Raw genomic sequence first — 26,956 nt, 5'->3', positions numbered from 1 at the left:
TTCAAAAGTCTAGGCTTATGAGATTGGTGATTTCTGTTTATTGTATAGATCTGTATGGTTGTTACATTCTTCTAGAGAGAGGTGGAATTTCTTGGGGTCAAGGTTTGTTTTAAGGGATCTAGTTAGTACTCTGGTAGTGTCTAGGGGACCCAGGTATGGACCTTGGCCTCCTTGTGCTAGGCGCTGTACAAACAGAACAAAAATGCAGTTCCATCCCCAGAAAGTTTACAACCTAAGCTTAGAGTTGGGGGTAGGTTTTATTTATGAGATATCCCAGCACATATCCTCAGCATTCTGAGACATGTGGCCCTGTTGGTCTGGGGGCTATTATTATAACCCATCCTTCCTTCTACATGGAGATCCCCAGCGGAGGGCCACCAAGATTGGCAAAAAGCTGCCATCTGGAAACAAATTCTGATGGCTTCTTCTCCAGAACAGCTTTGACCCTCTCCTGGGGTGAGATTCACCGCTGTGCCGAGAGGTTTAGGCACCACTTAGAGTCCTGAATGCCTAAGTGTTGTCTGACAACCTCTGTCTTGGCCACCGTACTGGGGATTGACCTAGCAACCAGGGACCCTCAGAGCTAAAAGAAAGACTCTATACAGCTTGGGCTAAAGAGCCAGGTTCTGTAAAATATCAAGTCCAAACTACGGAGTTTGGCTGGTCGGGAGTGTGTAAAAACCACACCCCCTTGCCAACATAACTACAGTGGCAAGGTGTGGATGCAGCGATGCTGACAAAAGAGTTCTTTTTTGGGCATAGCTAAAGTCATTTGGGGAAGTGGTGTTACTATGCCGGCAGGAAAACTCTGTCTGTTGGCGCACACTGCGTCCTCACTAGGGGGCTTGGCTGGTGTAGCTATACTGGTCGAGCTGTATCAGAAGAGCCTGTTTAGTGTAGACAAGGCCACAGCCTCGCTGTTCTGTGGCTCAGGCCCAAAGGGGAACGTGTAACACCCACTGGGTGCAAGGGTTTTGTGCTGGCTCTCTGCACAGGGGCGAATATCAACCATAGCGATTATGTTAAATGGCATGGTTTTTGCTGAGTGGTTTCCCAAGGGAGATACTTTATTTTTTTCCCCCTCCTCCAGGAGGAAGAGTTCATCGACTGGTGGAGCAAGTTCTACGCTTCAACAGGGGAAAGAGAGAAATGCGGCGGCTATTTAGAGAAGGGCTTTGACACACTGAAGGTAACTTCATCTCCTTGTGGCTGAGGCCTTGCAGCAGCTGGCTGATACTGGTTGTCTGTGGAGTGAGATTTATTTTAAAAGGGGAGTGCCAGTAGAGGGGTGTTTTTTCCAGACTTGATTCTGACATCAGTGGGAGTTTTGCTGTTAATTTCAGCGGGAGCTGGGTTGGGTCCTTGGGACGTGGTATGACTCCCATGAGTAAAGTTAAGCACATGGGTGGAGCTGGTTGTGGAGCCCTCTCCCACCCCCTCCCCAAAAAACCCAAAACTTTTTTTGGACAAAATTAAAGTACTGCACATTTTGGCCAACAACCAAAATATTTCAATTCAGAAATGCTGCCAGGGTGCCTCATGGAAGCTGTAGTTTTTGTGTCTCATGCTCCCAATCTCCTCTATAGATCTGGCTCCCTGGTCGGACTGCATGTCCCATAATGCACAGTCTCCCCTCTTGGAGAAGGGTGGAAGTGCATCATGGGAGTCCTTGATCATGGGGGATGTAGTCTGGCTGGGGAGCCCAGCCCATAGAAGAGAAGGGGGACATGAGACAATTGAACTACAAGTCTCATGAGGCACCAAGGCACTCTTCCTTAACTGAAGTATTTCTCTTTAGGGGTGTTCCCTTTTTTAGGGTGAAAAATCCAAATTTCCTCCAGAAAACAAACATTATTCAGAAAAATTTTGTTTGTTGAAAAGCCATATTTCTGATGAAAAACAGTTTCAACAGCTGGACAATTTTTGACCAGCTGTACACACAAGTAGCTGTTTGCAGCGTCGAGGCTTATGGGCTGGGTGTGGCAGGGAGCTACCAGTCTACAAGTATTAGAAGAGTGTGGGGTGGCCACTCATGCATTCCCAGAATACTCGTCATTCTTGTACCCATGGGCCTGCCCCCGCCGGCGTGTCTCACGTGCACAGCGTCTGCGAGATCACACCAATGGCGGTGCAGTGGCACGCTTTCAAAATAACCTCCCCCATCGGAAACTGGACAAAACCATGACTGGTTTTGTTTCAGCACTGGGCTCAGAACAATTAACCACCCAAAAAGAGGACTGTCTGGTTTATAACCGAACAAATGACCTGCCTAGGAGAGCGTGTATCCCAAGGAAGGAGAGGAATTGTTAAGGCTGGTACAAGAGGGATGAATGAAATCCTCAATCCCACAGTGACGAGTGTATCATAACAACCCCCGTTGAATTTAAAACAGAGAAATCATTGCCTGACTGCCAGGAATGGTGCGATCCCTTGGGCTGTGAAAAACCCTCCATGGGGAAGCAGCGGGAGCCCTGTTGCTTGAGGATAGGTCTACACTGGAATTAATAACCCACGGCTGGTCTGTGCCAATTGACTTAGGCTCTCGGGGCTTGGGCTAAGGGGCTGTTTCATTGTTGTGCAGAGGTTCAGGCTCAGGCTGGATCCCAGACTCTAGGCCCATGCTAGCGGGGAGGGTCCCAGAGCCCGGGCTGCAGCCCAAGCCCAAATGGCTTCACCTCAATTGGCCAGCCCTATGAGCCCGAGTCAGCTGACATGGGCCAGCCGCGGATATCTAATTGCAGTCAGGGCATACCCTGAGTCATTTAAAACCTCAAAGTGCTTGGAGAGTGACAATCCCACATTGGCCTCAAGGGACAGTCTAGGTCAGTGGTTTCAACCTGTGGTCTGCGGACCCCTGGGGGGCGGGTCTGCAGACAATGTCTAAGGGCTCCGTGAAAGGTCATTGTTACCATAGTGATCTGAAAGACTTTCTTTGGGGCTCTGGGAGTAAGGCGATACAGAGGCATCCATGGTATTCTGCAGATGGTGTGCACCTTGTACTTTATGGGTGAAATTCATCCTTTTACTCAGAGGGGTTTTCCTCCTTAGGTCTACGAGACAGAGCTGGAGAATATGGAGGAATTTGAGAGGCTCTCCGACTTCTGCCACACCTTCAAGCTCTACCGCGGCAGAACACAGGACGTTAACGAAGATCCCTCGGTGGTGGGGGAATTCAAGGTCCGACAACCAATCTTTACACCCAGAGTCACTTTACCTAACAATAATCAACTGGAAACTAGCAGCGAATCCCTCTAGTGCCTGCCCGTGAATATTTCTTTGTTATAAAGCAGGGAAGGATCTGTTGGACCCCGGGCCTGACAGAAGTTGGGAACGTTGCAGAGGGCAGAGTAGACAAGAGTTGGTGCTTAACATGCTGGATGCGATGGGTGTGTCTACACTGCAAACACAGGCTGTGATTTCAGCTCATGTAGACCTACCCCAGCTAGCTCTAATTTAGCTAGTGTAGGTCGCAGAGCAGTGAAGCCATGGCAGCTCGTTCAGCAAGGACTAACCCATGAATAATTACCCAGGGTTCCAGGTGGCTTTGTACAGTGGCTTCACTGCACCCGTGTCTGAGCTTGCTAGTTCAAAGCTAGGTGGGCTATTATTGCTCGAGTTGCAATGACACCCAGTGATTACAATTGAGAGAGGCTTGGCAGAATTTGATTTTTATTTTTTTTTATAATTTCGGCAGCTAATATCAATGCTTATTTTGTTTGTCCCCCCCGCCCTATTTTTATTTACTGAAATGTTCACAGGTGCGTGAAATTATGGGTTTGAAGCATTTATTTCCATTTTTATCAGTTTAAAGTTTCACAGTTGCAGGGAAGTATGGAGGGCCAGACGACGAGGGTGTCAGATAATTATTTAATGACAAGACACAATGAGATGAAAAAAGTTAGAGCTTTATAATAGTTAAAACACAATCTGTCTGTCATAGAATCATAGGGTTAGAAGGGACTGCAAGGGTCATCTAGTGTAATCCCCTGCCAAGATGCAGGATTTCTTGTGTCTAAACCATCCAAGATAGATGGCAGTGTCGTATGCAGTGTAGTTGTAGCTGTGTTGGTCCCGGAATATTAGAGAGACAAGGAGGATGAGGAAATATCTTTTATTGGACCACCTTCTGGTGGTGAGAGACAAGCTTTGGAACCACACAGACCTCTTCTTCAGGTCTGGGAAAAGTACTCCCAGCCTCACAGATAAAGGCAAGGTGGAACAGATTGTTTAGTGTAAGTAGAAAAGGAGTACTTGTGGCACCTTAGAGACTAACAAATTTATTAGAGCATAAGCTTTCGTGAGCTACAGCTCACTTCATCGGATGCATTTGGTGGAAAAAAGCATCCGATGAAGTGAGCTGTAGCTCACGAAAGCTTATGCTCTAATAAATTTGTTAGTCTCTAAGGTGCCACAAGTACTCCTTTTCTTTTTGCGAATACAGACTAACACGGCTGCTATTCTGAAACCTGTCATTTAGCGTAAGTAGTTAGCACATATTGTGAGGGACCATTCAAAGTAGAATGGCCCGTTAGCACCTCTGCAGTCATAGGACAAAAAGAGGGGTGTTAGTGGGTTACAGGTTGTTGTAATAAGCCAGAAATCCAGTGTCTCTGTTCAGTCCATGGGTTTTTGTGTCTAGCAGAGTAATGAATCATTGGTGTTGATCATTATAGCAGGGGAGATATGGCTGCAGGTTTTGTATCTTGTTCTAGCAAGATCTGGTGCTGCTTTGAGTTGGCATGTCCTGGTCTGTGGGGAGCTTGCTTCTGATGATGAACTTGCAGAGGTTGGGGGTTGTTTTAAGGCTAGAAGAGGGGGTTCAGGAAAGATTTCTTTAGGATGGGGTACCCATCAAGTATGGGTTGTAGTTGTTTGATGAAACCCTATATAGGTTCCAGGCTGGGATGGTACCTGACGACCAACTCAGAGCAGCACCAGACCCTGCTAGAACAACAGAGTAAAACCTGCAGACATATCTTCACTGCTACAATGATCAACACCCCCCACAACACACCTTTCAAGATCCCTTCATCCTACACATGCCCATCAGAACATGTTCCGTATCTCATCCAGTGCACTAAAAGCCCCAATAACCACCATGTGGGTGAAACCAGGCAGTCACTGCGTTCTCAAATGAACTCACACAGAAAAATGATAAAAGATAAAAACAACCCATCACCTGTGGGCGAACACTTTTCACGACGCAATCGCTCTGCATCTGACCTCTCAGTCCTCATCCTCAGAGGAAGCCTGCACAACACTTTTAAAAGACGGATACAAAACACTAAGCCTTGGTCTCCACTACGGAATTTTATTCTGAGACAGCTATGTCGCTGAGCTCAGGCGGGTGAATAATCCATACTCCTGAGCAACGTTGTTATACTGACCTAAGCGCTGGTGTAGACTTCTCCCACCAACACAGCTACCACCTCTCGCAGAGATGGAGTTATTAAGCTGATGGGAGAGCTCTCTCCTGTCTTCACTAGAAGTGCTACAGCAGCACAGCTGCATTGGTGCAGTGGCACATGATGCAAATTTCTCACGTAGACCTGCCCTTAAAATCACAGACGGAACAGAGACGCTGGATTTCTGGTTTATTACAACAATCCATAACCCACTAACCTCCTCTTTTTGTCCTAGGACAACAGGAGCGTTAATGGACCATTTCATCTTGAATGATCCCTTACAATATGTGTTAACTATTTATGCTAAACAATCTGTTCCACCTTGCATTTTGCTGTGACACTGGTGTATCTTTCCCAGACCTGAAGAAGAGCTCCTTAGGTCTGTCTACACAGCAAAGGAAAACCTGCAGCTAGCCCGTGCCAACTGACTTGGGTTCCTGGGACTCGGGCTGTAGGGCTGTTTCACTGCTGTGTAGACCTTCCGGCTTGGGCTGGAACCTGAGCTCTGGGACCCTCGCACTTCGCAAGTCCTCCATCCAGAGCCCAGACACCTACACAGCAATTAAACAGCCCCAAAGCCCGAGTCCCGTGAGCTCGAGCTGGCTGGCATGGGCCAGCTGTGGGATGCTAGTTGTTGTGTAGACACACCTGGTGTGTCTCAAAAGCCTGTCAGTCTCACCAACAGAAGTTGGTTCAATAAAAACCTAACCCACTTTGTCTCTCTGACATCATATGTCAAAATTGTAGCAGCATTTTTCTTACTTGGCCTGTCTGTAAATTTAGATTATTATCAATGGAAATATTTTTGTTGATTTCTGTGTGTACAGTGAAATCGATGTTTATCGGCATTTACCAATAAAAATCGAACCCTTCCATGTCTAACAAACCCCAGCTCACCTCTAGAGCCCATGTTATGGATAAGATGTTAAAGTCTTGATGCAATGGCCTGTTGCTATTTATTTATATTACAGTAGCACCTACAAGCCCTGGTCTGCTCCACCCCATTGTGCTAGGAGCTGTACAAACATAGAACAAACAGACAATCCCTGCCCCAAAGTGCTTACAATCTAAGTAAGAAGAAGTTGCACTTAACACCACTGTAGTGTGGCTGGCAGAGGGCAGCTGCTGTGTTTCACTCAGAGGGGGCAGCATTTCAGTGGTAGGCAAGTGATTCTCCATAGTGTGTGTGGGAGAGAGAATGTGCATTGTATGCTGTCACCAGAGCACTTTGGGATCCTGCCGAATGAAAGGTCTTGTAGAAGCAGACTGGATTGGTGCTTATTAGGATGAATGATTTATTATTAGCACCCCCATGGAGAACTGGTCATAACAGTGTACAAACAAATGCAATCAGAGCAAGGTCTGACTGCCTTATCCCCTGGCGATGGCTACAATCTGAACCGATACAGGCTTAGACATAATCCGTGTGGAAAATCACATCTGGAGTCAGCACTGCCTGTGGCTGACTGGGTCAAAACAATGGCGCATCTTTTTTCCCTGGGGTGGGGACAGAATGTGTGTGAGAGAACTGTCAGGCTGTCTACACAAGTGCTCGGAGCCAGTCCCTTCAGGGCACTCACTCCACTGGTTTCTCTTTGAATGGCTCTGTAGCAAATGATGCTTTGTGCGTGTAAAGCACCTTTTCATCTGAGGATCTTGGCTCCTTAAAAACATTAAGAGCTCAATTCTCATTTGCACTAATGGTCCTTTGCACCATTCTGGCAGAGTAAGGGGACAAATGACAGCAGTGTAAATGAGAATCAAGGCTTAAGTAATTCTGCCTCAGATGACCCTTGCATAGTAATTAAGAGCATATAGGATATGTCTACACTGCAATTAGATACCTACGACTGGCCCGTGCAGGCGTGCAGGGCTCTGGACTAAGGGGCTGTTTACCTGTGGTGTAGACGTTCAGGCCCAGGCTGGCATCTGGGCTCTAGGACTCTGCTAAGGGGGAAGGCCCCTCTTGCGTGCCTGAGTCAGCTGGCATGGGCCAGCCTCGGGTGTCTAACTGCAGTGTAGACTTACCCATAGGCATCACTTTACCAATCTACTATTGACTCGCGGCCCCCTCTGGGTTGAAACACCGCGGCTGTTTAACAGCTTTAGGACAGGAAGTGAAGGATCGCTCCTGCATTCAGTGTGGCGCTCTGTCCCCCTCTGGTGGTGTGCGGGACACAGAAAGAAGTTGCGGAGCCTGCTGTCTCTTTAGCTCAGGCAGCAGAAGGGTACGCGTAAAGATTCTGAGGTTCCTTCCTTCCTGCTGACGTCTTGCCTGGGGATGTGGTGTTACACAAGCAGCATTGCAGTGATTTGGCCTGAGTTCAGTCACACAGTTGCCAGCTATTAGCATTTGTAGTGTAATACGCCCGTATGTGCCCACATGTGGATGCTCAATGTCTTTTCAGGGCTCGTTCAAAATGTACCCCCTCCCGGATGACCCAGGTGTGCCAGTCCCACCACGCCAGTTCCATCAGCTCCCAGCCAAAGGACCCCAGGAGTGTCTCATCAGGGTCTACATCATCCGTGCCTTTGACTTGCAACCCAAGGACTCCAATGGAAAGGTATCCTTCAGGGGAGCATCTGGGAGATGTGGCAATGGGGCTGAGGGTAGAAATTGCAGAGTGGAATTCCATGGCCTGTGTCAGGTGTGGCAGAAACACCCTAAAAGGTGGGGGAGGGGGCACAGGTGCCTGAACCACCCCTTCTCTCTGGGGCCTCGCCCTCGTACCGCCCATTCCCCCTGAGGCCCCGCTCTTGTTCCTCCCCTTTCCCCGAGACCACGCCCTCACACTGCCTCTTCCTCCAAGCCCCCGCTCCTGTGACGCCTCTTCCCCCAAGACCCCGACCCTGCTCGCTTCTCTCTGCCCCCTCCCCCTGTCGCTCACTCTTCTGGCCTTGGCATCTAGGAAAAAACTAACACCAACTTGTTCTTCAGAGTGCCTTTTCCATGGTTCTGAAGCCCCAGGGCCTAAGCTCTCCTGTATTGTTGTTGGGCTTTTCAGTAGGGCAGGATGCAATATCCAAATTCATTTCTGGCCAAAATTTCAAAGGAAGCAAAAATTACCTTCAAAAATTTTTTTTTTTGCAGAAATCTTCAGAAACACTTTTTTTTTTTTTGGACAAAAATTTAAAATGAAAAGAAAATTGTTTTGGTTCAAATGAAAAATTTCCATTTTGTTTCTGCTTTAAAAAATGACAAAAAACATTTTCTGAAACTCCCTCCCCCCTCCCCCTGGAAATGGTTAAAAAATGGAAAGAAAGAAAGGGAGGAAAAACCAGAAATGAAAATCGATTTTTTTTTCAGTTTTCAAAAACTGAAATGAAATGAAAACTTTCCTTTCCATATAGGAACTTTCCTTCAAAGAATTTCAGTGAAATCAGAAGTGTTTTGGGTTGGAAAACCATTTTCTGTCGAAAAAAGAAATCAGAAGTTCAACCATCTCCCCTTCCCAGCATGCTCTGATTCTTCCTGCCTGATGCAGCCAGGAGAAAACTGGCCGCTTCTTACTCAGTGCCCATGCTCCTTGTGTGTCTTTGAGTTACGTCTTCTGAGTTAGCTAACCAAGGGCTTCTCCATCCTTCCCTTCTAAAAAACTTGTGGGACAGTGAAAACGCCCTGAGGATCTCAGCATGGGTTCTTCCCCTCCATTCTGGAGTCCCTGGCTATTATCTCCCTGGGAGAAGGCCATTTGCTGATCTGAGACAAAGTAAAGGGATGTGTCCCTTTAAGAGTGGGGTCATGCATAGTGTAACCCACAAACCTTCTGGGTGTGGTGCTCTGTCCCATCTAGTGGCACCAAGATGACTTAGAACTTAATGAGTCTGCTACAGCATTAGCTAAAGGTCATATGGCTTTTAGCTCATGCAGTAGAGGCTCATGCATTTAGCTCCAGAGGTCCCAGGTTCAATCCTGCCCATTGACGACCAAGGACTGTCAGTGTTACATAGGCACTGACTTTGATTTTTCCCCAGGGGTGCTCCACCCCTGCTCCGCCTTGTGGCCCCGCCTCACTTTGCCCCCTTCCCAGAGGCCCCACCCTTGCTCCATCTCTTCCTAACCCTGCTCCAACCCTCCCTTGAGGACCTCGCCGCTCACTGCTCTCCGTCCTCCCCCAAATGCCTCCCCCAGCCGCCAAACAGCTGATTGGCGGCCCTGCCAATCAGTGGTGGCTGGTGGGTGCTGATCTCCCACTATTTTTTCCCCAGGGGTCTTGAGCCCCAGGACACCCACATAATTGGTGCCTATGGGGTAATGAAATCTTCAAGGCAACTCTGTTAAGCCCCTTCCATGCTGCCCCCTTGGTTTCTCATCCCCACTGCCTGTCCATGCGCATGCAAGGCCTGGCACAGGAGTTGCAGCTGGATCAGCCAGCGCTAGCACCTATGGGAATTTGTTCTGAACAGGAAAGGGCCAGATTCCGCCCCTCTTGCTGATGTGGGGTGTTACTCAAGGGTCTGTTCATGGAATAAGGGGTTGATCCATATGATTAAGGCTGGCAGAATCTGCTCCTTAGTGATTAGTATTGTTGTTGAAGATGAGTCTGTAGCAGCCCCACCACCTCTGTTGTTTCTTTCCTCCTGTCTCTGTAGTGTGACCCCTATGTGAAGATTTTGGTGGGAAAGAAATCCATAAATGACCAGGACAATTACATCCCATGCACGCTGGAGCCCGTCTTCGGAAAGTACGTTTCTCTTTCACTTCAGTTCCAGATGGGGATGGTGGGACTTGCCTCCCAAGGCAGGATCACAAGCAGACCAGAAAGAGCAGGAAAGGGAGAGGAAGGCAAAGGCTGGTGTCAGAGAGCACGGATGGTCTTGTGACTAAGGCAGTGCTTTGGGACTTGCAAGGTTTTAGTTCAGTTCCTGACTCTGTGTGATCCTGGGCGAGTCATTTACTCTGTTCTTTGTCTGTGAAATAGCGGTAATAATACTACATAAGAACGGCCGTCCTGAGTCAGACCAGTGGTCCATCTAGCCCAGCATCCTGACTTCCGACAGTGACCAGTGCCAGGTGCCTCAAAGGGACAGACCAGACCGGAGCAGTTACTGAGTGATCCATCCCCTGTCATCTAGTCCCAGCATCTGGCAGTCAGAGGTTTAGGGAGCATAGATTTGCATCGCTGATCATCTTGGCTAATAGCCATAGGATAAACCCATCCTCCGTGAACTTATCTCATTCGTTTTTGAACCTGGTTATACTTTTGGCCTTTAAAACATCCCCTGGCAACCAATTCCACAGGTTGGCTGTGCGTTGTGTGAAGAATTACTGCCTTTTGTTTTGTTTGTTTTAAACCCGCTGCCTGTTAATTTCATCAGGTCACCCCTGGTTTTTGTGTTATGTGAAGGGGTAAATAGCACTTCCTTGCTCACTTTCTCCACACCTTTCATGATGTTATAGACCTCCATCAGTTATCTGCATTGTGTCTTTAGGGCTATAAGGCCTTCAGCTCATGGGCCATCCCTTTACTATGTGTTTGTGTGGCCCATAACACAATGCTGTTCTGCTCTCAGTTAGGGCATTAGATGCTGCCATGATAGATGTAATAATACGAACTTGACTGTCCACAGCAAGCTCCTCAAGCCGAGGGTAGGGTCTCTTTTGCCAGGCTTGGCTTCCAGCCAAAGACCAGTCTAGACAGAGTTCTGCACCTACCACCCCGTGGCGAAGACGAGACGGAAAACCCAGGTCCCGGCTGCTCATGGCTATTAAAGCTCCCATTTCACAAGAATAACCCTGGGATCCTGGCTCTTTTCCAGCTTGGCCAATTACGATTTGCTGACCTGAATTCCTCCTGCTGCTTTAATTGGAGGCACAATCACTCACTTCCCCTCCTAAAAGCTGCTGCAGAGTGGTGGGAGCGCTGTTAAAAGAGCATCACATTCCACCGTGGAGGCAGCCACGTTTCAGGTGCAGGTGAAGTGACTCCCAGACACAATGGGCCAGATCCTGGCCTTCGGTGTAAACCAGGACTGACTCCATATGGAAGTCAGTGAAGATCAGTGAGGTAAGGCCAGCGTGAGTGAGATGAGATCAAGGCCCATCCTAATGCGTGTGCATATGATGTAAAGGGAGAGTGAGGACCATCTCCATTGACTTCAGCAGAGCTCTATCAGTTTACATCAGCTGAGGATCTGGCCCCAGTGACTCCAATGGAGTTACACCGATTTACACCAGCTGGGGAGCTGAGCCAGAGAGTTTAGGAAATTCTTAGGGATGCTTCTGGAAGAAAGACACCCCCCCCCATTTTAAAGTAAGGTATTATAAGAACGGCCATACTGAGTCAGACCGGTGGTCCATCTCGTCCAGTATCGTGTCCTCCAACAGTGGCCAATGCCAGGTGCCCCAGAGGGAATGAACAGAACAGGGAATCATCAAGTTATCCATCCCCCTGTCGCCCATTCCCAGCTTCCGGCAAACAGAGGCTAGGGACACCATCCCTGCCCATCCTGGCTAATAGCCATAGATGAACCTGTTTTTAACCCGGTTATAGTCTTGGCCTTCACAACATCCTCTAGGAAGGAGTTCCACAGGTTGACTGTGCATTGTGTGAAGAAATACTTCCTTTTGCTTGTTTTAAACCTGCTAATTTAATTTGGTAGCCTTTAGTTTTTGTGTTATGAGAAGGAGTAAATAACATGTCCTTATTTACTTTCTCCACGCTAGTTATGACTTTATAGCCCTCTAGCATCTCCCCTCTTAGTCGTCTCTTTTCCAAGCTGAACAGTCCCAGTCTTATTAATCTCTCCTCATAAGGAAGCCGTTCCATACCCCTAATAATTTTTGTTGCCCTTTTCTGAACATTTTCCAATTCCAATATATCTTTTTTGAGATGGGGTGACCACATCCGCACTCAGTATTCAAGGTGTAGGCATATCAGGGATTTATATAGAGGCAATATGAGATTTTCTGTTTTATTATCCCTTTCTTAATGATTCCCAACGTTTTGTTCGCTTATTATTCTGGGGCCACTATTCACGAGTGATCCCCAGCTCTCATCTAGTTGCTTTCCATCTATAGATCACAAAGCGAGTCAGTACCATTCCCATTTTGTGGATTGGCAAAGTGAGGCACAGGGAGGGAAAGCAGGCTTGCTCAAAGTCACACAGAAAGTCAGCAGCTGACCTGGGCATAGAACCAGAGTCTCCCATGGCCCAGTGCAGTAGCTCATAGCTCTGCGTCACTTGATCAGGCACGGTGAGCCAGTGGAGAGACAGGCAGGCCGATAAGCCTGCATTGTTCTGTCATGTGATGGAGGGTGGAAGACATGAGGTCTGTTTCCATTGGCTTGTCTGTCCTAAGAGGTGATCAACAACAGACCCCGGGGAAAGCCAGTCGCCCCCAGTTCTTCTCTCTGTCGTGGGTGGTTGTGCCTCATGGTTGGAGCAGGAGTCGCTAATCAGGAATTGGAGCCCAGGGTCAGAACCGGAGTCAGAGGTCAGGTGCCAGAGCCAGGGTCACAGGGGAGGAATCGGAGCGGAGGAACAGGACCGGGTTACCTGTATGAAGGCTGGGAACAAGCAGGCACAGGAGCTATCGCAGGGCCGGGCGAGTGCTTTGAGCAGCCACTGACCTGCTGCTGCTGGGCATAAGAGCCGATCTGCTGCCTCTTCCCAACAGTCGGAAGGTGGAGCCAATCAGGCAGCCAACGCCAGGCCAGCTGCCCAGAGACTGGCTTGTCTGCAGGCCCTGATCCCTGACACTCTCTTGCTTTTCCCTTTTCCACAGGATGTTTGAGCTGACCTGCACTCTGCCTTTGGAGAAGGACCTGAAGGTCACTCTCTACGACTATGACCTCTTGTCGAAGGATGAGAAGATTGGCGAGACCGTCATAGACCTGGAGAACCGGTTCCTGTCAAAATTCGGTGCCCGGTGTGGCCTGCCCCAGACCTACTGCATGTAGGTACTTCTGATAGCTCAGGTGGCACTGAACTGTCCTGTCGGGGAGACGTGGCTGGGTCAAGGAGGGAAGATACCCAGCACCATCCTGGGCACCTGCATCTGTTGTGGTATCATCACACCGACATGCCCAGGAGAGGCGTTGCCAGGGGAGCTTTGCGTGATGTGTCAGAACATCACCGTCATGCCCTGCAATGCCTCCTTGGCCCTGCGTGCCTGGTCCCAAAACCCCAAGGGCTTTCCACGAGCACGTGGGAGTCACCCTGCCAAAACCAGGGTCATCCTGCAGATATTGGGATGGGGGGAGGTCCCTATAGCTAATGGGGCTCCTCCCATCTCCCCTGGGAGACGGTCACATCCAGCCTGAGGTTTCCTCTGCCTATTCTGGGGGAGATTCACCCGCAGGCAGGGTGAAATGTGCTGTGTAAGGCCGTAACGAGGATCCCATTGTGCCTAGGTCTGTCCCCTGGAACAGCTCCTCTCCCGCCATGGTAATTCCACCCTGAGCTTCTTGCTGACTCTTAGAATTCAGTTTGGGTTTCTTTAAAAAATATCCTGGCCCCATTCGCCCCCACTGCAGTTCTGCTGCAGCCCCAGCAGTAGCCCCAGGAACAGTCGCGGCCCTTGGAGGTGGGGTGTATTTTACAACACTTTGTTCTTACTAACGTCTCGCTTCAGTTCTGGACCCAACCAGTGGCGAGACCAGCTCCGACCTTCCCAACTGCTCCATCTCTTCTCCCTGCAACTCAACTGCAAAGCTCCCATCTATAAGCCAGACCGGGTCATATTCAGGGAACAGGAATATATCCTCTCTGAGTTCGGTAAAGTAGTCTCCTCACATCCATAAACCTTTCCCACTCCCCCTCCTGATTATTGCACTGGAGACTGGCAGAATGTGAAACAGGGTAGTGAAACTGATGGGTGAAGATGAACAGTCGAGCTGATTTACAGTGACAGCTTCAGATCATGTTGTCTCTGATCTGAAAACCCACCTGACCAGCCCAAAGGAGCCACCAGCATTATAGAATCTGGATTGCTCCTATCAGCTCCTTGAACTGCAGCCCAGATCGAGGCCTTATTGTGCCAGGCACTGTACATACACATAGGGCCAGTCCCTGCCTCAAAGAGCTCACAGGCTAAACAGATTAGACAGCCCAAGAGTGGGAGAAAGGACGAATTGCCCTGTTCCTTTTATAGAGGTGGAACAGAGAGATGAAGTGACTTTCCCAAGGTGCTGTAGGGATCCTGTGGTATACTCAAGAATTGAACCCAGAACTCCAGTTCAATGCCTTAACCTCAAGGCCATCCTTCCATCAGTTTAATACCTTCTGTAACTGTAGCAAACCATGGCCAAAAGCATATAGACACCACTCTCATCAGGAGGAATTAGAGCCTGGGCCTTCGCGGCACAAATGCAGGCCTTTAGCACTTGAGTTGCAGAAAATCTGCCACAGCATGCAGGTAGCAGGCTGCTGGACTTGCTGGGTATAGCCACTAGAGGGCGACAATATCACATACATCAGGCCAGCGTAACACACCCTTACCTTTATCATCATACAGCTTGAAAGGCAGTAGCATTGTAGCTACAAACGCTTAATCTCTGATTTCAAGGGCAATCCGCTGTGGTATACACATGAATGGTATTTTTGTGCATGGCTAAAATCTACCAGGATTCACCATCTTGCCAGGAGGGTGGAATTCCTCCTCCTTGGACTCAAAACGGTGCATTTCTGTCCAGCCAAAGAGGCGAAATCGCACCATGCAAATATGTAGGGGTACTGAAAGGCGTCAGCTTCTTCACAAGGTCTGACAAGCGCAAAGGGTTGTGTGATCACGCAGCTGCACTTTGATTGCACAGGGGCTGATATTGGTCCGGCGACCTGGGGTACGTAGCAGAGATACAAACCACTCCCAAATGTTTCAGGGTTTTGCCGCACAGACCCCGCTTGGAAGGAGCTAGGAAGCAGCCACTTCTTCACAGCCTCCTGTTCCGCATCAGGTTTTCGTCAAGTGCTGGAGAGGTGTTAAGTTGCGTGGGGCTCATCTCTCCCCACCTCAGCCTGCCTTTCACCTTGCTTTCTTTTAATGGCAGTCACTTCAAAACCAGAACAAAGCTTGGGAGTTTGACCTCAGCAAGATCTGGAAACCAGCTGTGTGCGCAGAGCAGTGTCAGATGTGAACCTGGCGGGGCATAAAGTGAAGCCATTAAATACGAGAGCAGGGGTTTTACAAGCATTGTGCCCAGACCATTATTTCATAACCTCCACATTGTTGGTTTCAGAGAGAGGTTTTTATTTCTGAGCCTCACACACGTACACACCCGAGCCGGTTTCCAGGGCTTGGGAAGAATCCCATGTGTATGAAGTTTAACCACTTCAAGGCACTACCAAGAAAGAAGCTGGGATATATCACCTGAAAACGGCAGAGCTGTAATAATATTGATATTGCGCATTTCATTTCAAAGGCCCTCAGGGTGCTGAAATGCAGCCACCTCTGGAGTGGAGGACTCCAGCACATCAGTGCATAGATATGTGGAGAGGGAAAGGTTTGGCTGAGGATAATTGGATACATTCCCTCCTCTTCCATAAAATGATGAGGGATCTTTAATGTCTGTGCAGAGCAGACCAGGACCATAGTTGTTAGATCTTGTCCAATAATAGCAGACAATGCACCTTTTCCCAAGGATAAGGGACAGAGAAAGGGAGCTGTGACTGAAATGTGATTCAGAAGGTAGAAAGCTTGCATGAGGGTCAGCAGAGGTCAGCACAATGGAGGAACGTTCTGTGCTGGCCTCTTGTGAAAATCTGATCAGAAATATCACAGGGGGCAAATGGGTGTTTGTATGTAATCACCAGGGGCTCAATTCACCTCTCCAGTGGTTAGGATGTTAACCTGGAACTTGGGAGACCTAGGCTGGATTCCCTGATCTGCCACAGACTCCACATGTGACATTGGGCAAGTCACCTAGCCTCTCTGTGCCTTAGTTTCCCCATCTGTACAACTGGGCCTGCCCTGTCTCATGGGGTGTGTGTGAGGATAAATACAGTAAAGTGTGTGAAATGCTGTGAGATCTACTGATAAGTGCTATGGAAGAGCTGAGTTGCTCCTTATTCAGATCAATGTCAGGAGAGAAGACCCTGACCCGGGTACAAGCCGTGATCTCACTGGTTTCAGCAGTGCCCCTCAGCGGCCCTCGGCACGTTAGAAAGATGGGTTAAACTGATCCAGTTTGAACAATGTTGATCAAACCTTAACAAAAATATATGCAGACCTCCGAGCAAACTTTCCCAAATGGTCCCGTTCACTTTCCCATCTCCAGTCACTCTACCCTAAACCAGCGCTGGCAGTGTGGCTTTTCATCAGATGTGGGACCTGGTGGGACAAAGAGGGCTGTGGCTTTCAGAGCTGAGCATCCCTCACCAAGCGTGCCCCCATTTTTCCATCTCCAGCCAGCTCCCTCCTGGTCCAAGCAGCAGGCTGCTAGCTCATGTGCCCCAGATTGTCACAGTGCCCATAGGACGGGCTTCTGGACTCACGCTGACCCAGGGTAGTCCATGTAGTGACCCAGGGGTAAGCCGCAGTGTGAGATCAGAATCGGGCCCCAGGTCGGTGATGGATCCATGAAGGGCATTTAGTAACCTTGCTCACTGTCTGATCTCTCTGTGGCAGAGGATGGCAAGCCCCTCAACCCACACCTGGGAGCGCCGGAGGAGCGGCTCGCCCTGTACGCGCTGCGGAAGCAGGGCCTGGTGCCTGAGCATGTGGAGACGAGGCCTCTCTATAGCCCGCTGCAGCCTGAAATTGAGCAGGTAGGAGCCACAGGGTATGTCAATGACCAAGCCTGAAACAGAGCTTTTCTACTGGTCCAGCAGCAGCCTGCTCAGAAGGGGCCCCGGCAAAGGGTCTGCCATGCATCACTGGTTCATACTGGGCTGTCAAGGATCAGGCTTCTGATGACCCTGGCAATGCCTTTCTACGCCATGAGCAGCTGCATCTTGTGCATGCATCCACCAGGGGGTGCTAGGCTTCCCCTGTGTATCAAACAAGAACAAATCATGGTCTGTTCCCGCAAAGCGTCCCTCCTGCAGAGTAATCCCATTGGATGGGTGGCCTTGCTGTCAGTGAGGACTGCTTGCCGTCCGGACAGGGATTGCAAGAGATGGCCGTGGGTGTGAGTGGGTGATGCCCGAATAGATCCATCACACAGATTTCCGCCAAACTCTTCGGACCAGCACTAGTCTATAACCCACTAAGTACAGAATCATAGAATATCAGGATTGGAAGGGACCTCAGGAGGTCATCTAGTCCCACCCCCTGCTCAAAGCAGGGCCAATCCCCAATTTTTGCCCCAGATCCCTAAATGGCCCTCTCAAGGATTGAACTCACAACCCTAGGTTTACCAGGGCAATGCTCAAACCACTGAGCTATGATGGGCACTTCCGTAGCACTGACCAGACAGTGATGCCTATAACACCCTAGGAGCAGACTATTGTCTGACCTTTGCAGGTGGGAAAACAGAGGCGGGGATGGGGGTTAAAGACTTTCTCATGGCCACAGAGGCTCTGTCAGGTTTAGGACATAGCATTTCCTGACCACGCTGTCTCTCCAGCCACTTTATTCCCTCTGGTGGAGCATGCTGACTACAATAGCACCTGAATCTTATTTACTGATGTGCCAATAGCGGGCTCTGCTCTGTTACAGCAGCATTTAGAGAGGCCAGCCGAGGTCAGGGGCTGTACAAACACATAGCTATAGACACTGTCTGCCCCAACAAACTCACAATCTAAATAGAGAAGGATTACAGGACAAAGAGAGGTGCAGGGACTTGACCGAAGTCATGCAGCTTAGAACCAAGCTTAGAACCCAAGGCTCAGTCCTCTAGGCTGCACGACATTGTTGTAGACACTACAGCAGAAGACATGGTCCTTGGCCTGCAGAATTTATAATCAGACTAAACACTGTTCTGTTAACCCCTTTCTAAACATTGTACTGCCCGTGTGGGCGCTTCGTACTTTTGGCTAGAGCTATGATGAGCAGAGTTGTTTTTTTCTGTTCTCCTCTGGTGAGCAGAACCAGAAATCTTGTGAAGAAGCCTGAGCTCAGGCAGTTATATAAGTCTTGAAGGATCCTCCAGATCTTGGGCAGTTTGCCCATTGCCATCCCCACAGAACTAATGTGGACCAAATCCTGAGAAACGCTGGCTCCATGGAAGTCAAGCAGGTTGCAGGTACTCAGCACCTCTCAGGATTTGTACCAAGGATCACTAGAAGGATTCACTCTGGCTCTTCTCATCAGTTGTGAAGAAACTGGGCCCAGAGAGTCCACGGGGCAGCTCCACTGGAGTTCCCAAAAGGAAGGCCCTGGCCCACTCTTTTAAAGCTAGGAGATAGAATGTGTGCACCTGTTTCCAGTAAGTTATACGCTGGGCTTTTAAAAGGCAGATCTACATTAGACGTGTCTCTTGCTGACATAGCGCTGGTGTGGACAGTGTTTAGGTCGCTGTAACTTGTGTTGCCCAGGGGATGTCTTTTTCTCACCCCTGAGCGATGTAAGTTAGATCTACTTAAGCGGTAGTGGAGACCTGCCCAAAGTTTGCTACTGTTTCCTGTTGCAAGAAGATTTTTTGTGCCCCCCTCCCCACGCCAAAGCCATTTATGATGGGCTGATTTCAAAGTCAATAAGTTTTATGCCCTTGACACTGCACAGAAAGTATATCTTTATCACCACCAACTGGTATTTAACAGTTAAAGTGACAACCTTAAAAAAAAAAGAAAAACAAACCTCTAAGCAGATTTCAGTAAGATCGCTGCAGATGGCAATATAAAGCAACTGGAAAATGGAGTCAGATGTCCCTAGATTCTTCCTTGCACCCATTCCCAACAACATCAAAAAGTAACAGGCCAGATCCCCAGCCGGTGTTAATCGATGTAGCACCATTGAGTCAATGAAGCTACTACACCCTGTGACACCAGCAGAGCATTTGGCCCAATGTAGGTAGATTCAGTCATAGAGTTTAAGGCCAGAACACACCATTACATCATCTACTTTGAGCTCCTCTGTATCCCAGGCTCGTACATTTCACCCAGGTATTGAGCCCAGTAACTTATGTTTGGCTAACGAGTATCTTCCAGAAAGAGATCCAGTCTTGATTTGAAGACATCAAGAGTTGGAGGGAGAATCCATCACTTCCCTTGGTAATTTGTTCCAATGGTTAACAACCCTTACTTCAAAATGGGGGCGTTCTGGAAGCTAAGCCAGACGGTTCTTGCTCGGCCTCTCTCTATTAAGTGAAAGAGCCGTTTCGTACACTGTATGTGCTCCCCGGGAGGGTACTTGGCTTCAGCTCCCAGATCTGTTTGCTGAAATAACAAGTGTGCTCCTTGCCATTGTCGAAAATAAATCTCCTCCTGCCTTTGAGCTCTTTCATTGTTTCGAGTCGATATTTCCATGAACACATCAAACAAGGAGAGTGACGTTAACCCAGTTCCTAGACCTCACAGCTGTTTGTTTCATTACAGGGAAAGCTACAGATGTGGGTAGACTTGTTTCCGAAGTCTCTGGGTCCGCCTGGACCTCCGTTCAACATCATGCCGCGCAGAGCAAAGAGGTGACTTGTTTCTTGTTTCTTGCTGGTGTGTGAGCTCCCTGTCTGGGATGCTGGTGGCATAGACCACATTATCTGGTCACTTACACAAAGAAATAGTGGCTGCGTGCACATTCTGCCCAGGGAATCGTTATGCACACGTCAGAAGAGATATGAGTGTTTGGAGCATTCTCCTGTCCTAATTGCCTACAGTCATATGCTTCTAAAGCATCCTTTAGTCCAAACTCTCCTGGGTGACTTTACACTCAGGGAGATTTCTCACATGAGTGAAAGTTACAGGATCAGACCCTTTGCATCTGAGCTATTCTGCAAACAAGCTGCCTTTAAATATAGCCTTAGCTTCCTTCCATTTTAGACCAGGGTGTTTATTCCATTCTGATGTCTCGGTGTGTGGTGGGGGGATATTTCAGGTTCTTCTTGCGCTGCATTATCTGGAACACGAAAGACGTGATCCTAGATGACCTCAGCATCACTGGAGAGAAGATGAGCGATATCTACGTGAAAGGGTAGGCGATCCCACTACCTCAGGCTATGTTAGTTATGTGTCAATGTGTTACAGATCAGCAAGGAAACAGTTAACTATTGCAACATTCAGATGGTCTTCATTAGGCATCTGAGTGAACCCCTCACTGAGATAAATGAGGAAGTTCACACCTCTGTGAGCTGTTGTTCCAGGCTCTTTGCAAATACCAGTGCATTAGCTACAGTTACTTCACATTTCTGCAGTTTTCTTTGCAACCATAACAGCTGAGATTCTGAAGGACGAGATAGCAACTTGAGAGAGGTGCTGGTATGTTGTATTGCTGGATACCAGCCCAACTGAAGCCTCATCCATGGCATGGATTATGCATGTATTGTATACAGAGCTAGTCTTGTTTACATAGCTGCCTTTTTGAAATTCCTTTTCCTGGACAAAAATGTGGCAGCTGGCAATAACTCCTCTGGCACGTTTTCCCTTCTCTGTCTGACTCCATTTATGTTTTATCTTGTGTAAAATAGTGTGATCACAGCCAAGGGAGTTACTTAATGTGTACGTTCTTGGTTTTATGAACAGGAAGAGGGAGGATTTTGAAACAGACTGTAAATCCCTTTTTTACAATCCCAATTTTCCTCCTGTAAATCCAAAATGCACACGGCTTACCTGGTATTCGCATCAAGTTCATTGTTGTCAATTCCAGCCAAGAGGTTCCATACGCTTTGGATCTTGGAATTAGCAGAGTGGGGCAGGGTGGCATTGGGGAAGTGGGAATATCTAATGTTTGATCAATCCCCACTCTCCTCCCCCCCGCCCGCCTGGTTTTGTATCATTCCCAACAAACATACAGATCACCCATTGCTGTAAATGAGCTAAATGCTTTGCCCAGCCATCATTTGCCATGTCTTCCCAAGATGGGGTAATCAACATTCCTGCATGACACTGGCTCCTATAAAGCCAATCCCACATGACACATAAGTGATTTGGCACTATGCCCTATGGTACAAAGGCACCTCTGTCACAAGTCAGACTAGTGACTATGTGTGACTCCTAGTTGGCCTTCTAACTAGAGCTCAGAGGCTACTGTGATGGGCTGGGTCCTTATAAGTAGGCAGATGAGATAGATCACAATCAGGGCCCTAATACCTCAAATAAATAACAGTGCCTTTTGTTTGCAAGAAGCTAAACTGCTATTTATTATCTGTATTAAAGAAGCACCTAGAGCCTCAACAGAGACCAGAGCCCCATCATGCCAGGCATGATGGTCCTGTGTTAGCACCAGTACAGATATGTACAAATACATTAAGGGCTGTTACAAAGCGGACGGTGATCAATGGGTCTCCGTGCCCACTGAAGGTAGGACAAGAAGTCATGGGTTTAATCTGCAGCAAGGGAGATTTAGGTTAACTACTAGGAAAAGCTTTCTAATGGTAAGGATGGTTAAACACTAGAATAGGCTTCCAAGGGAGGTTTGTGGAATCGCCATGACTGGAGTTGTGAAGAACAGATTAAACAAACAGCTGTCAGGGATGATCTAAGCTTACTTGATTCTGCCTCAGCGCAGGGGGCTGGACTTGACGACCTCTGAAGGTCCCTTCCAACCCTACATATCTATGATTCTATGACAAAAAGATTTTTTTATTTTTAATTTTGTATTAAATTTTATACTAAATAAATGTATAATTTTGTATTAAAATTTCCTACAGAAAGTTATTTTGCAATTACTGACAAAAACTGTCAAAGCTAAAGTTAGGCTTCCTTATGTAGATAGGTCCCAGGTCATTTAGTACTTTGTAGGTCAAAAACAACATCTTAAAACCCGCTGGAAACCAATAGGCAACCAATGGGCAATATGCCAATCATTATTCCTTCAAAAAGAAAAGGAGTATTTGTGGCACCTTAGAGACTAACAAATTTATTTGAGCATAAGCTTTCGTGAGCTACAGCTCACTTCATTGGATGAAGTGAACCGTAGTTCACGAAAGCTTATGCTCAAATAAATTTGTTAGTCTCTAAGGTGCCACAAGTACTCCTTTTCTTTTTGCGGATACAGACTAACACGGCTGCTAGTCTGAAACCTGTCATTATTCCTTCAGTCATCTTTATATTTGCACCCATCAGTTTAGAGTGAGTTGCTCAAAGATCCTTTGTTTTCATTTCATTACTCAGTGCCTTTGTATTTTGCAGCTGGATGATTGGCCATGAGGAGAACAAACAGAAGACCGATGTGCATTACCGGTCTATGGGAGGTGAAGGGAATTTCAACTGGAGATTTGTCTTCCCCTTTGACTACCTTCCCGCTGAGCAAGTCTGTCACATTGCTAAAAAGGTGAGCTTCTTACATCCGCCTAGTTATAATCCTTGGGGGACTGACTATACTTCTTGTTAGAGACAAGGTAGATGAGGCAATATCTTTTACTGAGCCAACATTTGTTGCTGAAAGAGAAAAGCTCAAAAGCATGGTCCAGTAAAAGAATTACCTCATACATCTTGTCTCTCGTATCCTGGAACCAATATGGCTACAACAACACCGCAAACAACATTTGCTTGTTCTACACAGCAAACAACACACTGAAGTTACACAATTATATGCCTGCCATTGATCTGTTTTTATATGGGGAATGTTGGGGGTGAAGGGAGGATTAGTGACACTTCTTTCCATCAGATAGAGTCAAACAGGAGGGTACTCAGAGAAGAACAACTGTGACAACCATTATCTTTGCCAACACTGGGATAGAACAAGGGACCTCTAGAGGTAAAAGCAGGAGTCTCTGCAGCTTGAACCAAAGAGCAAGCTTCTCAGGTTGTGAGCTGTAACAGACTCTCAGCTTCTGTGGATCAGGCACACGTTGACTAGGGTGACCAGGTGTTCGGTTTTTGACCGGAATACCCAGTCAAAAAGGGATCCTTCCAGCTCCGGTCAGCACTGCTGACCGGGCTGTTGACTGTCGAGGCTCCCTGCTAGCCTCCATGCTGCGCAGCTCCTGGGAAGCAGCCAGCATGTCTCCCCTCCGGCTCCTATGCATAGGGACAGCCAGGGAGCTCTGCACACTGCCCCAAGTGCCGCCCCCGCAGCTCCCATTGGCCAGGAACCTTTGGGGCAAGGCTGTTCGGTTTTGTGTGAGTAGAAAGTTGACCAGTAATCAGAGGGCAATTAACATGGAAAAACTTACCAAGGGCCGTGGTGGATTCTCCATCATTGGCATTTTTAAAATCAAGATGGGATGTTTTTCTAAGAGTCCTGCTCTTGTTCAAACAGTAACTAATTCAGGGAAGTCCTGTGGCCTGTGCTGTGCAGGAGGTCAGGTGATCACAATGGTCCCTTCTGGCCTTCGAATCGATGAATCAGTGGGTTACACAACAGCTGTGGTTAAGGGGTTAGAGCAGGAGTTCTCAAACGTCATTGCACCGTGATCCCCTTCTGACAACAAAAATTACTACATGACCCCCGGAGGGGGACAGAAGCCTGAGCCTGCCTGAGCCCCACTGTTTTGGTTGGGGGGCCAAAGCCCAAGCCCCACTGCTCCAGGCAGGGGGTCCAAAGATGAAACCCAATGGCTTCAGCCCCAGGCAGGGAGCCTGTAACCTGAGTCCTACCACCCAGGGCTGAAGCCCTGGGGCTTTTGCTTCAGCCCTGGGTGGTGTGGCTCAGGCTTCAGCTTCGGTCCTGGGTGGTGGGGCTTGGGCTTTGGTCCCGGGCCCCAGCAAGTCTGAGCCAGCCCTGGTGACCCCATTAAAATGGGGTCACAACCCACAGTTTGAGAACTGCTGGGTTAGAGGGACTGACTCTCGAGAAGGGGTTCTGGACATATGAGGTAGTGCTTAGAAAAGACAGCCACAAGGGGGATCGAACAGACCTTCAGAGGGCACTTGACTTACCTCATGTGTGCCCAGCTGTAGCAGTGAACCCCGAGATGAGGAAATTGTCGTCATGTATCCCGAATTGGGGCCAAATATACGACAGTCCTCAGCACTGTGCTGCTAATCAAGCTACAAATAGTCAATTATCTTCATAACGTGGGTTGGCAAAAGTGAAGAGAGGGAAGAGCCTTCAGATATTGGAAGGGGATATAGGTGTCAGGGAAGCCTAGGAGCAGGCAGGGGTGTGTGGGTGGGTAGAGCTAGACATGCTGGGATTAAATTAAGGAAAATGTAGGCAGAATATCCAGGAATTCTTTCATGGGTGGGGTGAGATCTATTCTACTTTGCCCCATCTCCCCTACCCCAGTTCTCCCGAGGTTTTTTTTTTAAGGTCCCATCTCTCTCTTCAGGAACTGGCTTGCTTTGGGGTATCATCATGTAACCCACAGACCTCCTGGGTGTGATGTTCTGTCCCATGTAGTGGCACCGAGAACACTTGGAGAGAGAGATTAATGCATCTGCTCTACAGCCTTAGCTAAGGGTCACGTGGCTTTTAGCTCATGCAGTAGAAGCTCATGCATTTAGCTTCAGCGATTCCAGGTTCGATTCTGCCTGCCGATGACCAGAATCTGTCGGCGTTACAGGGAGGGCTCATCTGGGATTTCCACTGGGAAGTCTCTGGAGCTCGGGATGTGCTTCCTCAGCTAGGGGAAGTATGTAACACCACACACCTCCTGGGTGTGGTGTTCTGTCCCTTCTAGTGGTGCTGAGACCACTTAGAGAGAGAGAGAGAGATATTAATGAGTCTGCTCTACAGCCTTAGCTAACAGCCATAGGGCTTTTAGCTCATGCGGTGGAGGCTCATGCATTTAGCTCCTGAGGTCCCGGGTTTGATCCCACCTGCCGACAACCAGAGTCTGTCAGTGTTACAGTTACAAACTCCAATACTGAATTAATCCCCCCACAAGAGTTCTTGTCTCCATCACACTGCCCTTCCAGTGAGAACTTGGTCTCTGTGTGCATTTAACCATTGGTCTCTCTGCCTAAGAAAGCTTATTGGGGTGTGGCCATTTCCCTGGATGTGAGCTAGATAAAGAGCCACTTTCCCAATTCCTTGCACAGGAAAATAACTTTCTGGAGTTAGATGGATTGGAGCCAGTGCTTTGGTGTGAAAGACTCCTTAGTTCCATTACCAATCCCCTGAGCTAGCCAGCCCCTCCACCCACCGCTTCAACCCCCTGTGAAGGTGCCCAGTTTCAATGCGAATCACTGGATACTTAAGATGATTGACAGAATCATACCTCTACCCATTTCATGCTTCATGTTAAACAAATCAAAAGTACAGTGTCTAGCACATTCAATTATCCCCTTTGAAAAAGCAAAGCCCCCCCAATAAACCTTTAAGAAAATACATCCCACTGTGCTGATATTGATTCTCCTCCGACCACATGTCTGCCAACACTGTATCAGAAAATAAACAGCTTGTAAAATAGCTCTGTAGAGGCAAAAATAACGAATGAAAAGCCATGCTTTGTGTTTGCAGGACACATTCCACTCTTGCAATTTTTGATCTCGCCATGTGCTGTTTGAACTCCAGGTTCATTACTGCTGCTGTAAAAAGCTCATGCACTGATCTTTAAATACAGCCATAGAAAGCGGAATTTAAATCAAAACGGTCAGACAGCAAATTCTAAGCAGCTAAAAGCCACCTGCGCCCAGGCCTCCTGGAGGTGGCATTTGAGCTGAGAGTGCTGCAGAGAAGAGTGCCGGCATTGGCTTTCCACTCTTTTGTTTGTCCTGGGGCTACACGCTCTGTTAGTTAATCCACAAAGAATCTTGAGCTCCCCATTGAGAGATGGACCTGAAATGCAAAATTCAGATCCGGATTGCAAATATTCACCCTAAAATTGAGGGAAAATCAAATGAAGAGGTTTGCTTAAGGCTTGTCTCTGCTTGTAATAGCGTAATGAAACATCAAAGGTAGAGATGCATAAAGATCTGTTGAATCATCTTCCTCATTCCTCTGCCAATGCAAAATTGGTTCCTACAGACTTTCCTCCAGGGCGTTGGCTAGTTTTGTTTTAAACAATGAGCTTTCTGCTACTTCCCTTGGGAGTTTACGCCGCAGACTAATGGATCTCACCCATAGAAAATGTCCTAATACTCACCCTGAATGTTCTTCTTCTACTTCCCCTTCATTTTGTGTGATTCTTGATTTAGTTGGGGATTGGTCCTGCTTTGAGCAGGGGGTTGGACTAGATGACCTCCTGAGGTCCCTTACAACCCTGATATTCTATGATTCCATGATTCTTCTATAGCAGTAGGCTCCGAAGACCTAGACAAGGGCTCGGTGCTATATAAACATATAGGGAGACACCACTCCTACTTCAGTCTTATTTAAGATAAGACACAGGAAGTGGGTATAACAAATGAGAGTGGGTGGTTGGGGTGGGAGCAGGTGGATAACAGTGCTAAGAAAAAGTGGTTACGTAGGATACCCGGAGGCATGACTTGACGATTGTGAGACATTTAAATATAGGATGTGTGTGTAAATTAATACGCCCCCAGTTTAACAAAGTGCATCAGCACATGTTTAAGTCCCTGTTGAAGTCCTCTGCTTGAATGCTTTGCTAAATTAGGGCCCAGATATAGCAGCAAACTTGACTTGCTTTCTATGTAGCCATTATCAGTTGGCAGTTTCCTGTAGGCAT

At 48.0% G+C, this 26,956-nt stretch overlaps 1 protein-coding gene across 10 annotated transcripts in view; it reads left to right on the top strand.

Annotated features, from left to right (window-relative positions):
* Positions 1–26,956, top strand: part of DYSF (dysferlin) — a 312,032-nt gene that overhangs the window by 248,351 nt on the left and 36,725 nt on the right. For all 10 annotated transcript variants that reach the window (XM_043512839.1, XM_043512838.1, XM_043512840.1 and 7 more), the window contains 10 exons: positions 1,091–1,189; positions 3,049–3,177; positions 7,814–7,969; positions 9,999–10,090; positions 13,135–13,305; positions 13,984–14,126; positions 16,975–17,114; positions 19,824–19,912; positions 20,320–20,415; positions 22,572–22,713. In XM_043512839.1, the coding sequence (XP_043368774.1) occupies positions 1,091–1,189; positions 3,049–3,177; positions 7,814–7,969; positions 9,999–10,090; positions 13,135–13,305; positions 13,984–14,126; positions 16,975–17,114; positions 19,824–19,912; positions 20,320–20,415; positions 22,572–22,713 (1,257 nt within the window). The remainder of the gene's footprint in view (positions 1–1,090; positions 1,190–3,048; positions 3,178–7,813; positions 7,970–9,998; positions 10,091–13,134; positions 13,306–13,983; positions 14,127–16,974; positions 17,115–19,823; positions 19,913–20,319; positions 20,416–22,571; positions 22,714–26,956) is intronic.

The sequence above is a fragment of the Dermochelys coriacea genome, chromosome 4 (assembly GCF_009764565.3).
Source record: "Dermochelys coriacea isolate rDerCor1 chromosome 4, rDerCor1.pri.v4, whole genome shotgun sequence".
Taxonomy (NCBI): Eukaryota; Metazoa; Chordata; order Testudines; family Dermochelyidae; genus Dermochelys; species Dermochelys coriacea.
The sequence above is the reverse complement of the archived record's forward strand: the minus strand, read 5'-3'. Positions and strand labels throughout refer to the sequence as shown.